General features: G+C 38.3%; 1 protein-coding gene across 1 annotated transcript; it reads left to right on the top strand.

Annotated features, from left to right (window-relative positions):
• Nucleotides 1-1434: 1434 nt before the first annotated feature.
• Nucleotides 1435-10472, top strand: HADH (hydroxyacyl-CoA dehydrogenase; the record flags this gene model as incomplete). Its single annotated transcript, XM_009580002.1, has 7 exons — nucleotides 1435-1458; nucleotides 2958-3086; nucleotides 4638-4795; nucleotides 5488-5614; nucleotides 8545-8634; nucleotides 10134-10206; nucleotides 10391-10472. Coding segments are annotated over exons 1-7 (683 nt in total), but the record flags the coding sequence as incomplete, so codon positions are not given.
• Between the last annotated feature and the right edge of the window lie 3311 nt (nucleotides 10473-13783).

Raw genomic sequence — 13783 nt, 5'->3', positions numbered from 1 at the left:
GCAGCTGGCGTGGGCAGCGTGTGCTCATCGCAGCCCGAGGGTGAGGGCCGCTGGGAGCGTGGAGGGACGCACCCGCGCTGCCGTGCTGGCAGACTTCCGCGGGTTTTGGTTTTGTTGCTGCGGAGGAGTAGAAAGCACTGCTGCACCGCTGCTGCCCGGTTGCTCAACTTTCAAACTTTTTGTTCTCTTGCTAGACCACGTATCTTCAGGTCAGACGGGTAGGCAAGAACCACCAAGGTCGATGTTTTAAATTTTTTACGGTGGTTCTTAAGACAACGTGTGGACTATTTATAAAACCAGACAGGGTGTAATAATATTTGGAAAATGTTGGTCCAAGAAAGAAGCTTCTTCAAACTTGCCAAAGGAGCAGGTCAAGTACATTTTACAAGTTATTAAAGTAGAATACAGCAGACAAAATGAACATTTAGCTGTCAGTCATCTGCAGAATTATGAAGTGGTTAATATTTAAATAGGACTTATTTTCCCAGTGCTTAATCTCAGGCCTTTGGCTTTCAAGTTCATTTTTAACTTCTGCTTTGGGCAGAAGACTGAATGGTCCTGTCAGTGATTTAAGATTTAGATGTTTACTTAATTCGCAGAAAGAGCCTGTTGCCCAAGGTACCAGGCTAGTTCACAAACTTCACAAAGAATAACTGGAGTATGCAGGCATCCCCAAGTGGAAACCGACAATGAGATTGGAGTTCATAAACAGCGATTCTCCAACTTAATGAATTAATGGGTTTCCTTCTCCAAACTGAAGATTTCTCACATTCCTGGCAAATCTCTAGCGGGAGGAATACAGGGCTATTTTTTTTACTAAGGAATTAGCTAGTTGTTTATTAACTTGTCTGGTAAAAACACTCCTCTGTACCTTGATACTAGAGCTTGAGGTTTCCACTGAAGGAACTTTGAAGAAAGTTGTTCTCATGTTTGAGGAAGATGCACACTATGCAAAGGTTATCATTCTGCAGGGGAAGTGAACGGATCTGCATATTGTGTTAGACTTTCAGAGAGCAGCTTGTCAAGAGAAACATGTCTGGTGTTTGGCAGTAACAGGGATTGCAGTCGCCTACCACTGTTAAGGACCAAGGATTGTTTTGCTGACCATCTGCCTCGTATTTATCAATCCAAAATTATCTCAGAGCACAGATTATTGTAACACTGAGTGGGGTCTCCTCTGCACCCTGTTAATAAAGCTTCTCCTCCCTTTTAGAACACTTAAGAAATTCTCTCTGCTCTTTCCTTGCTTTCTCATGCTGTCAGGAGAAGCTAACCTCTGCTAAAATGTATGGCTGAAAGCCAGGAGTATTTAATTTCTGATTCTGCCACGTGAAAAGCACTTCTCTATGAGAAAAGCATTAATTGACTCCCCAGCACTCTTGTGTTTCTTATTTAGTATCCTTAAGGTCATTGGATAGCAGAGCCTGAGTGAGCATGTGTTTGAATCGCAAGGAGATGGTATGAACTTTTGCCATTTTTCTTCTTTCCTGTCTATGTAAATATGGTAAGAATGAGGTGGGAAAAGGGAGACGTTAATTTTTCTAGGATTTTTTGCCAACTGGTCAGTGATGGTGTAATCGTAAATGGATAATCAGTGAAGCATCTCTTATAAATGTACTTGCTATTGATTTTTCTTCTGAAGAGTGGAGAGTCTTGCTTTGCCATTGCAAACAATCAGCAACAGATGAAGTGTTAAGAGTGCAGGTCCAAGCTTGGTTTAAACGTTTTTTATGATTCAGTTGTTTTTATGAAATGGCCATAGTGAAAATAAAAAAATAATAAAAGATCGATAAAGAAATGTGCAGCTGCACACTGACACGCTATACTGCTTGTTAAAGCTATACTGCTGCTGTTCAGAGGCAGTCTGGCATTCCTTTATTTGCTGGATTAGTGAGGCAGCGTGGATGAGAATAGCACCATGCTTTTCTTCAGGAGATATCTCTCTATTGTTCATTTCAGCTGGCTTTGTTGCAGTAGGTCTTGTGGGCACAGGAGAATCTTTAGTCTCCAGGTGCAAGGTTATATGTAAAGTAAAAGTTTGCAGAAGGTAAGCTCCTAAGCTGTCTTTAAGCTGACTTTAAAAACAGTCAGTGGAACCGTGGTTTAACATCCGTTTTCCACAACTATTGTATTACAAGTCTGTTAGTTCAAGAATTCTGAAAACGAAGATAGGCTGTTGCTAACTAACAAGAGAAACATAAGTTATCTGTTACTTCACTGTTCATTAATGAGCAGCTGATTTTTAATAGGCTGTTGCATGTGAGAAAGTGACACTATATGTTTGAAATTAATTGAATACCAAACAAAAAGACAACCCAGTAGTGCTGTCTGTCGCTGAGCCAGTGTTTGTACCAAGTGTGTAGTAAGGGGAGTTTGCCAGCCATTCAGGTCTGTGCAGAGTCCTGGAGTGGCAAACACTGCACTGCTGCTCCCAACTCCACTGTCACCTTCCTGTTGTGGCAGGGACGTGCTCATGGCCTAACAGCAGAGCTGTGTTACGCTACGTCCCAGGAACACAGGTTTAGCCATCCCTTATGACACCCACTCACACAGCCAGCATTCCAGTTTTGGTCTCCACAGCCCTTTTTCCTTACAAGATCCAAGGATCACAGCTAAGCCACTTGCTCTTTTCAAGACAGCTGTTCGTTCTTCAGCCATAGCTGCAGAATTCAGCTGCCTCCAGCTGCAGGTAGCGTTCTGCAGACAACTCGGGGGGAAAAATGGATTTCTTTTTCAGTTTCCCTCAAGCTGTTTGAGACCTTTCTCTCTTCCCCTCCACCCCAACTGTGTGCAGGTTTTTATGATTTTTCTAGTAAAGCATGTAAGTCTTGTTTCAGTGTTCTTTAGATCTCTTTTGCCTAATTCATTGCCTAGTGTATTGTCTGCCCTAACACAAATCAATACGGTTGGTTGTTTTATGATACTGATGTTGAATCTTTTTTTTTTTAAACTTTCAGGTTGCAGCAGCCAGTGGTCACACTGTGGTGTTAGTAGACCAGTCAGATGAAATCCTTAAAAAGTCTACAAAAGGAATTGAAGAGAGTTTGAAGAGAGTGACAAAGAAGAAATTTGCAGATAAGCCTGAGGTTGACATCATCTTCTTTATACCTCTAGGAAAACTTAGGAGAATAAAGCTACCATACTGAAGTTCTGATATTGTGTACAGTTATGTATTATAGAGCATGTTAATATACTGGCTTAAAAAGAAAACATTTTCCAGTGTGCTGTAGAACTTGGATTTTTTTTTTTTTTTTTTTTCATTCAGGGAGGTTGAAAGATGACTTACCTTATTTTCTTTCCTTTGTAGACTTCAGGCTTGAGATAAAGATTTAAATCAACTTGGTGACCTTTTAAAACAGATGCTAAATGTGAAATGGTGCCAAATTATTCATCCTAACTTAATAGCAAGCTATCTTTGAGTGCTTACCTGGGAATGCACCAATTTTGTCCAAAAGCCAATAGTAACAAAATTGTCTTAATACCTTTGTAAGGACTCTTTTTTTTTTTTTTTTTTTTTTTTAGACTTGGGCACAGGGTTACTGCAAAGGAAATTAAGGTGCAAGTTTAACTACCCTGAAGTAACATAAATTAGACGTACTTTTCATTTACATTACTGAGTAATACATACAGCAAGTCACTGTGAAGCAGCCGATGCATCTAAATTTATATCCTAAGTGAAGCAGGCGATGCATCTAAATTTATATCCTAAGTATGCTAAGGGTTATTTGTTGCTATGCCTGATTCTCTAAATTCCACAGCAGATCCGATTCTTCTTTTGATACATATTAACATATATAATATGTACCAGTATTGATGATTACCAGGATGAAGGATGCAGCAGACAAAGGAAATGAAAAAGGGCTTGTTTGCATGGCGAGTACAAAAGAAAAATTATAGTAAAACCAGGATAACCAGAGCAATATAAGTTCCTCTACATAATTATGGGGAGTCTTTTAATCCAAAAGAAAATTGTCCACATGATACTTGTACTTTATATATGACATTATATTCTAGTGCGCAGGTATGTTTTCACTTGTACTATGTCTCCATTTACCCTTGGTTCAAAGTCTTGCAGTTCTGTTTGATTTCTGTCTTCACAAACTATGTCAGTGATTGGCAGATTTACTAGTCAGAAAACAGAATAATTTTTCCCCACATTTGCATTGAAGCTACAGTGAGTGTAGGCCATTTCATTTCCTGAAGTATTCATGAACAAGCACATATCTGTTCATAGGGGTGAAACCAGATAATCACTGAATGGAAACAATGCAAAGGTTTGAAATTGGAAAAGCTTCTCTTTATGGAGGGCAAGTCCAGGTTGTCTCAGAAACTACTGATTGACCAACCAGTTGTTCACTCAGACTCTTATGCCGAAGGTTGGACTGCAGCAAATAGTCTTCCTAAAAGAATGAATTCAAAGATCTCCTATTTGCTTCGCAGCAGATTTGACTGGCTAGGAAAATTTTGTCAGTGAAAGCATTGTATCTGTATATACTTGGAACTTTCTCGCTGATTTGGAAATGTGGCAGTGATTTTTTCAGGGCTCAAAAACACTTCAGAACACGTAAGGGGATTTTCCTGTGAAAATAAATTAAATCATTGTAAATAGACATTGCAACTTCTTGGAAATGTTTCAGGCTGGCGCTGAGTTCATTGAGAAGACCTTAAAGAACCTCACAACAAGCACAGATGCAGTAGCAGTGGTCCACAGCACAGATCTGGTGATAGAAGCCATTGTGGAGAACCAGGAAATTAAAAATGAACTCTTCAAGAGGCTGGATAAATTTGCTCCGGAGTACGTGTATTTTTCCTGTTACATTTTTAAACTTAGACCTTTGTATCTTCTGTTTCTATTCTTACACCGTTAGCTCTGCATTGTCTTAGCTGCCTTTTTTAAAAACAGGAGTTTTTCTCCCTTAGACTAACTCCAGACTGTCATGTGGTATGGAATAGTTGTGCCAGGTGCATATGCTACAAACACTTTTAGATGTATTCAGCCAGGTTTATTTACTTGTTACATTGCTTCATTTGATGTGCTTCTGGATATGTTTAGTCATAAGGTGTGTCCATCTGCTCGGCAAGTTCAAATCCAAATGCACAACAGTAGAATAAGCTTATCCTGATACACAAGAGGTATGGTTGACATACATGTTCCCATATTTAAGTAGGGAATTGGGATGATGAAATATTCATTCTCAGCATGCCTAGCGTGAAAAAGTTTTGAAAAGTCTCAACCTCTTAGCTGTATGTCACAGTCAGCTCAATAGTGGCTTAAGTGAACTAACTTTGCTTTGTATTACAAGAGTTTGGAAATAGCTCATTGCTGGTTATTGTGTGTGAGGTAAAAGTGTAAATAATCTACAGGGATATTTCTAAGAATTCTGTAGATGGTTAGCCAATGGATGTCTATCTATGTTTAGTGCACCAATCTCCTACTGTCAGAAAAACAGCTGTCATTTATGCAATCCATATGTTCCATTTTTCCAGGCATACGATATTTGCAAGCAACACTTCATCCTTGCAAATCACGCAGTTGGCTAACTCAACCACCAGGCAGGACCGATTTGGTGGTCTCCATTTCTTCAATCCTGTGCCTATGATGAAGCTTGTGGAGGTAAGTGTTTTATAGCATCATCATCATCATAATAACCACTGTAGCACAGCAATGCAATTGTCATCACTAAGAATTCAGTTAGATGAAAGGGTAGATCTTAGTTTGCAGCTCTTCTGATGTGGAATAAGCTACCTCTAGTGATAAGAGGGTGGTGCAGTCTCTGTTGAGGGAACAGACAGAGGTAACTTCTTCAGTCTCCAGGCTCCGAAGTTCTCCACTGAATTGCCAACAGAGGTGCTGTTTACGGCGGTCATTTCAGGCACGAAGGCGAGCTGATTGGTAAGAACTACTGACAGCTGAAACAAAATCATCCGATGACTGACACAGGAATTTGATTGTTACCAGTGTAGAAATTTATAGAAAATGATGTGCAGGTGAGATCTTACCCCCTTGTGATTTTTGAAACAAAGTCAGTCATGTTTGTTTCAATGTTACAGATGATTTGTCTGGAAATGTTACAATATTTCCCAACCTTTAAGGAGGTGTAAAAAGCAGTTTTTACATAACTCTTCAGATGTCTTTTCTAAACATACTCTCTTTGGCTACATCATGCAATTTCTAATAATACTGCAATGCAGAGCAGAATAAGAAATAATCTGATATTAGAGTTTATCTGAGCCTTCAAAGTAAAGATCATATTGCAGAAAAACCGACAGGTGTCTCTTCTGCTTTTTCTCACCTTCCCCTGTTATGGCTGACCTTGATCAGCTAGAATTTATAAACTCTGGAGTAAGTGAAAATAAACTTTGCATTTTGGCCACTCTGCCCCAGAGTTGCACATACTTCATGCCCTTAAATGCTGTAAATCTTTTTCCTGTGTCCCATGAGTGATTAGTTCTAGTATTGCTTTGGTGACAAGCACTTCAAATATGTTCTGCCTGCCTTTTGAACTCCTGAGATTCACTTTATTATATTTTTTGCTTGTTTCCTATTAAAATACATATGCAGTTGCTTGCTCTGTGGCTTTGAATGTATCATTCTCTTCCTCCCCCTTTTGAAATGTTTGAACCTTTTGGCTGAAATGAACAAATTTGATTCAGAGTACGGTTGTCTGACGAGGGCTTGGACACTTGCAAATTCCCTCTCACTAACTTCTGTACCCATGTGGATTTTTAAAAATTTTTTTTAGTTTAATATTGCACCCTGTATATTGTGACTAAATGCTCTGAGGAAATGTAGTAAGAAGGAAGGGAAGGAATTTTGTAGGTGTTGTCAGAGATAACAGAAATCTTTAGCATAATTCCTTAAGCTAACATAGGCTTTATTGATTTCTGTGCTAAGAACTACTTGTTGGCAGTAATTTATTTCTATGGATGAAATGTTCTATGCCTTGTCTCAAGCCTAAAACAAGTGATAGTCTTTAGAAATCTAAACTAAGCCTCTGTGAGGTTTGAAAAATACAGAAGATACCTATCATCATTTGTAAAAAACAAAACAGAGCAATCCCTGTATGACTGCTGTGGTCAGTCTTTATAATTTGTGGGTTTTTTCACCTGATTTATGAATGACCTAGCCCAGAGTCACTCCAGTTGATGAGCAGTATTTGAAGAACTTTAAAACACAGAAGCTGTGCTTTTAGTGACTTGATCTTGAAAGGCACCAATATTAGTAAATAAATACACTTTTTAAGGCTTTGCTTTTGTTTCAGATCTACTGCTGTAAATCATGATTGGCATTGGCAAACACTGTAAAACAGTATTTTCTATGTAAAACAGATGTTTCAGTTTGAAATAATCGGGAGAAAATCAAGAGAGTGGCCCAAACTATAAAAGATATTACTGAAATTGCCAGTCATCTGTCATGGAAGCTGTCCTTCATGGGTCACAAGTCTGCAGTGTCTTTGAGTCCTATGTGCTGTTTTCATAGATTGTTGATCTCATGCTCAGAAGCGCGTAGCTTTGAAGGGATTTCTTTCTCTAATAATCCAAAAGACTAGTGCTAATGTTTCAAAATTCTGAAGTGTATATTAAAAATCCATTCTTGAAACTGTTGCAGTCTTATGTAAGTATCTCAGATATTTTTAGCTAATGTCAAAGTAAAAGAACACTATTTTTTCTACTGAGAAACAAGCCTTTTCCTCAGTTGTAACGGTGTTTTTTTGTGTTGGCCTTACGTCAATCATTAGGATGGGGGGGAAACCTCTGTGTGACTTAATTGTATGAACAAGGAGGGCAGCCTTAACTGCTTATGTATAGCATTTTTCAGTTACTGCACATGGAGGTCAGTTTCAACACAAATATCACAACCAGTTCAGATTATACAAGTTGTTTTTTTTTTTTTTTTTTTTTTTTGTGTGTGTGTGTGTTGGGGGGGTAGGTCTAATAAATGACTTAATGCATCCCAACTCTGGTGAAGTATAGAAAATACTACATGTGACAAAAGACTCAGTTGTGAAGAAAATCAACATGGAAACATACTACTCAAAAGCTGAGAGGCTGTCACATATTTGAAAGATAGATTTTAAATTTTCTTTAGAATTAAATGTCCGTGTCATGTTTACATTGGCCACAGGGTAGATGTTACAACCCTTTATATCAGGAACTATGTCTGTTAATATGGTTCCCTAGATTGATGCCGTTGTGTTTCCTAAGGCAACAGAGACTATGTAACTTTTAAAGTTGTCCTGTTATACTATAATCTCTAAATGGGTTTCCAGAGGATGGTCCCTTTTACCATCCATACTGGCTGAGTGGGAAAGTATCTTAAAGAAACACATAATTTCAAAATGTGCAAAGTGCTGTATCTATCTTTAAAATAGATTTCTGTGTCTGTTACATATATATCCACTGAAACTGGTTTTTGCAAAACAAATGTTTTGGGAATTTCTGGAATAGTGTTCTGGATTACAGTCTAATCATTGCTGGACTGGGAAATGAGAGAGATTCTGCTCATAAACGTGCTTACGCTCTCCTCACCTTCCCTCTGCCCAGGTCATCAAGACTCCAATGACCAGCCAAAAGACTTTTGAATCACTTGTGGATTTCAGTAAAGCAGTAGGAAAGAGTCCTGTCAGTTGTAAGGTGAGTACGTTTTGGTTGCATGGGGTTCAGAAGGTCTGTTCTTGAAAACTGTTCATTTTAAGGTGGTAGGTTTTAGTAGATGTAAGAGCACTCCAAGAATTTTTTTCAAGTTAGTTTTTTTTTTGTCCTGTTTCTCTTCCCTATTAAAAGCATTTTGAGAAAGAAAATGCCCACATTTACCACAAATTCCTCGAAGTAGAGACATCTTGTGAGAAGCAGCAAAACTCACAAGTATCAGGATTTAGCTTTTGGTTTTTCTTTTCCAGTCCTGCAGAAGCCTGGACTGGAGAGCTTAAGCAGGAGCTCATCTTTAGCCATGCTAGAGACAAGACTGCTACCTCTTGTATTGTGAGGCAGTTGGATGGATCCTCCATGGTGTGTGCTCATTGCAAGTTTTTCTTAAGACTGCAGTATCTAGACCCATATTAATCTTCGCAGCCTTGGGTTTTTTGTCTAGAGGAATACCCTGCTTCCTAAGCACACTTTTTCTGAATCCATTAAGTTGTGGTCTGGGTAGCTTTATGCAAGCTATTGCCTTGGGAGACATTTGGTCATAAAAAGAAGGGCCTGCAATCCGGTAGTTACCAGTAATTCAGTGTCTGGATGCTAGACTCTTAATTCTGGCTGTACTGCTAAATTGCTCTGTGGCCTTAGTTGACTTTTTCTTGTTTCTGTCACAGTTTTGCAGTATGTAATGCGCAGAATATATGATGAATTATTGTTTATAAATTAGCTTGGGTAGAGGTTATGCAGTCTCCATATCTGAACTTTTTTTTTTTTAGTTCAATTCCTCTTTGTAGAAGGAAAGTACTTGGAATTCTCTGGATTAAATATTGAGATAAAATGGAATGAACAATAAACATCTGAAACAGTAGTAGTATATGAAATAATACTGTATTTGCAAAGCTCTTTCTCTTTTCTTTGTAGTTTTGACTTTGATTAAAGCTTGTGTAGAAGAAGTTCTGTATCAGTTTGTTATGTTTTTCTGACAGCATGTGTCTTATCTTTTCATTGGTAGCGTTGGTGTTTGCTATGGAGTGATCCTAACTTTCAAAAGCATGGTTTACCAGTGAGCAATGGGGGAGAAGTACACTATTTAGCCAGGAGTGTTTCTAGTAGTGAACACACCAAAAAAAACTGTTAGGGAAGAACTGCTCTTCTTGTATCCTTCAGGAAATTGTATCAGCAGAATTTTGCTAAAGAAAAAGCATTTGCCAACTGACCACATTAAATTGTTTTAAGATTAATTGAGTTGGGCTTGTAGTAGTCTTATTGTTCTCAGTCATGATGAATGTTTATGTGCCATTCCTTATTTGTGAAATTAAGCGTTTGTGTTTTAATACTGAGCAGATAAATCAGATGAAAAATACAGTTTAAAAAGTACCAGAAGTTGATGATTCAGTAAGTGTCTTCATCCACTTGTTTAATTTGTCATGTAGCATTTGAATGTAGTAGTGGTAAAGAATGTTTATTTAGAATCCCTTTTTTTCTTTTCACAGGATACTCCAGGGTTTATTGTAAACCGTCTCTTGGTGCCATATATGATGGAAGCTGTTCGACTTTTTGAGAGAGGTACTTGTTGAATTGACTTCAAGGAGTGTTGACGCATAACACTGCTAAATGTTATATCCCTTCAGAAAAGCCTTGGGATTCCCTCAAAACTTTCAGACCTTAAAGGCTGAAAGTGAATAGTGAACATCAAATATGAGCCCATGTGTGTAGTTGGAAAGACTTTGTCTTTACTTTGAAATGTCAGTGCGTGCAGAGTCGGAAGGTACTCGTTACTTGTGTGGGAAATTTCTGGTGGTGGAAAATGTTTCTGATTTGGGGATGACAAGGTGAGTGTAGTGCTATTGTAAAAACATCCTCTGCCAACTGATCTGGAACCTCCCTCTCTCCATCCTAAGAGACATTAATGAAAGTGGTTGAAAATCCCATAGTGGAACCATTAGCAAAGTTCTCCTGAGTTCATTTATATTGGGCTTGTGAAATAAAACACCAATTTTCAGGTGAAGTGAGTAGTATAGTACTCAGTGTCACACTACGGTACTGGCATACAAGTGATTTGGGCTCAACTATTACCCCACAAAACCTCCTGTTCCCCTTCTATGTCCTTTATTAGACATAGGTTCGTTAGGAGCTCCCATCTCACTGCTGGTCTCTTTTACATTAATACTGAGGGTAGAAACAATCATGAATCTTCAAAGAACCACTAAATTTTTCAAAGCATTGGTAATTTTTTTGAAAAGGAAACGAGCCAATATAAACAAGTGGATATAAGAGGAAATTATGGCATATAATTGCTTTTATTTCAAGTGCTCTGCTCATAGCTGTGTGCTACTAAGAATGTAATTTGAAATGTTTTGTTTTTGAAATCACTGCTTTTTTACAGATGAAAGCACTCCATTATCAGGATTCCGCCAAATATGCTTTAAATATTAAAAATCTCTTATATAGCACATGGAAGGGATGGTTTGATCTCCAGAAAAAAATATAAACCAACACTTCTCATTTATCCATCAACAGATGTACTTACTTACATCTCAAAGGGAGAAAAGAGCAAATTTAGTGACTTGAAAGGCAAAGGCATGGATGCGACGGGGCGTTACTCTCTTAGAAAAAGTCATAATTTTAAATAAAGTGTATGAGTGTTCCAGTGTGTGTAAAAGAGGTGCCTTTAAGTGACACGTATCGTTATGCATATTTCAGGAGACAATAGAACTTTTAATTAAATGTAGAAGAAAACAGTCACTGAGATCGTATGTTAAAATTGACTGTTCTCTGCCTAAGCAAAACAATATTTTGATTTCATCTTTATTCTGTTTGTATTTTGTTCAACAGTATGATATTTCCAAACTTGTTAAAGGTTCATTTATGAATTTTTAACTCTAATGAAATCTATTTTAAAAACTGGTTAATGTTTTGAAAAGCCTGATGGCTGTCTTCTAATTAATATTTTCCATTGAATCAGGTTAAATTTTTATCATATCCTTTGCTTTAGTTCTCAGAATAGACACTTGAGCCAGATTGTGGTCCACATTAGTATGAAACCTATGGGCAACGCCAAGCACTGAAATACCATTTTATTGGGTCAGTCCTTGAGTCTTTATTTATACAAAATCTCCTTGGGTTAAATGTGCGCTTTTGCATGGGCAAAATACCTTTAGTATATTAACAGTGATTTAAACAGCGGGCTTATTATAAATGTCAATGTACAGTGGTCTGTACTGCCCTATTCTTACTGGTAAACCAAAAAATCAGTCAGACTTCTTCTATGGAAGTCTGCTTTATACTAGGAGACTAGTGTGAACTAGGGGTACAACCCTTGTTTGCCCTTTTACTATTTTGAATTTTATTGTAACGCAACTGTATACTATCAGGTGGCCAAGTCCCAGGTTTGACAAAGTGGGACAAATCTGTTGCTAGAAGTAGTATGTACATCTGCATCAACTTCAAATGAGTTGAGGATTTACGTGTGTTTGAATTTGGGGAACTGAAGTTATGTTAGAATTAAGTAAGGCTAATTTTCCCAGTTTCGCAGAAGTGAAATGTGGTTTAAAAAAAAAAATTGTCAGCTTAAAAGGATAAAAGGAGATCTCTAAAAATTATTACTTCATACAGAACTTCCACTGAAGTTGTTGCCTTTGCAAGAGATTTTGAAAATTTATTTCTAAGATTCTCTGATCTTAGGTGTATAAATTGCATAGGCTATGTTTGCCAAGGTTTTCGACACCCTGAATGCCTGTACACATCGAGCATGGAGGTTATTTAACAAGTACCTCTGGGGTTTGTTTAACTTTGTCCTTTTTATAGGATCTGCAAAGAAGTGCACTGCCTTTATCGAAATATGTATTAGAAATAAGCAGTAGAGGTGCATCTACTTTCATGACAGTATAAAATATGCATTCCCAGTGTCATGGTTTAACCCCACCCAGCAACTAAGCACCACACAGCCGCTCGCTCACTCCCCCCTGGTAGGATGGGGGAGAGAATCCGAAGGGTAAAAGTGAGAAAACTCATGGATTGAGATAAAGACAGTTTAATAATTGAAAAAAAAAGAAAAAGAAATAATAATAATAAAAAATTGTAATGAAAAGGGAAACAACGAGAGAGAGGGGAACAAAACCCAGGAAAAACAAGTGATGCAACCGCTCCCCACCAGCTAACCAATGCCCAGCCAGTCCCCGAGCAGCAATTGCTGCTCCCTGGCTAACTAGCCACAGCTTATATACTGAGCATGACATCATACGGTATGGAATATCCCTTTGGCCAGTTTGGATCAACTGTCACAGCTGTGCCTCCTCCCAGCTTCTTGTGCACCTGGCAGAGCACAGGAAGCTGAAAAGTCCTTGACATAGTCTTAAGCACTACAACTACTTAGCAACAACTAAAACATCAGTGTGTTATCACATTATTCTCATACTAAATCCAAAACATTGCACTATACCAGCTACTAGGAAGAAAATTAACTCTATCCCAGCCGAAACTAGGACAGTATCCACCCCTTATTCTATTCCATCTACGTCATGCCCAGGTCCTATATTTTCCAATACATTCCAATTAATCACCACCACTTTTCCTGTCTTTTGATATATACACACAGATATCATTCCCTCAGTCTATGGGCTATCCCTCCAAAATGTCTGTTGAGTTCATTTAGTCCATGACTTTGGGCTCCATCTGTCATAAGAGTCTTTCAGGGCAGGAGAGATGGTGCGTGGTGTTGGACTGTTGCATGCTGAAGCCAGTTCTGGTTCCATCACCTCTCCACTTTGCTCAGTTTCATCAAAGTTCATTCTTCATTAATCTGGGTGATTCTTACTGTAATACCATTGATATGGCAAATAGCAACCGTAGAAGTGATGACATAGACTATTATATAGCAGTTAACATCATACAATTCTGTTCATTGGCTATTTTCATCCAAAATCATATCCCCTTGAGGTACATATCGATCTTCCCCATCCTTTCACATTACCCACCAAGTGCATCCAGGTCCTTGAGCAAAAGCAATCCCACGAATGTGTTTTCCCTTGCCTGAGGCAGGAGTAACCCAGACTGTCTTCCCCAGCATATTTTTAATGTGCACTACAGGGACTTTATCCCCCTCTACAGTACGTAAGGGTTTTGATTGGGCAGGGCCAGCTCG

This window comes from Fulmarus glacialis, unplaced genomic scaffold (assembly GCF_000690835.1).
Source record: "Fulmarus glacialis isolate BGI_N327 unplaced genomic scaffold, ASM69083v1 scaffold43176, whole genome shotgun sequence".
Lineage (NCBI taxonomy): Eukaryota > Metazoa > Chordata > Aves > Procellariiformes > Procellariidae > Fulmarus > Fulmarus glacialis.
Note: the sequence above shows the minus strand (reverse complement) of the source record. Positions and strands in the feature narration are given on the sequence as shown.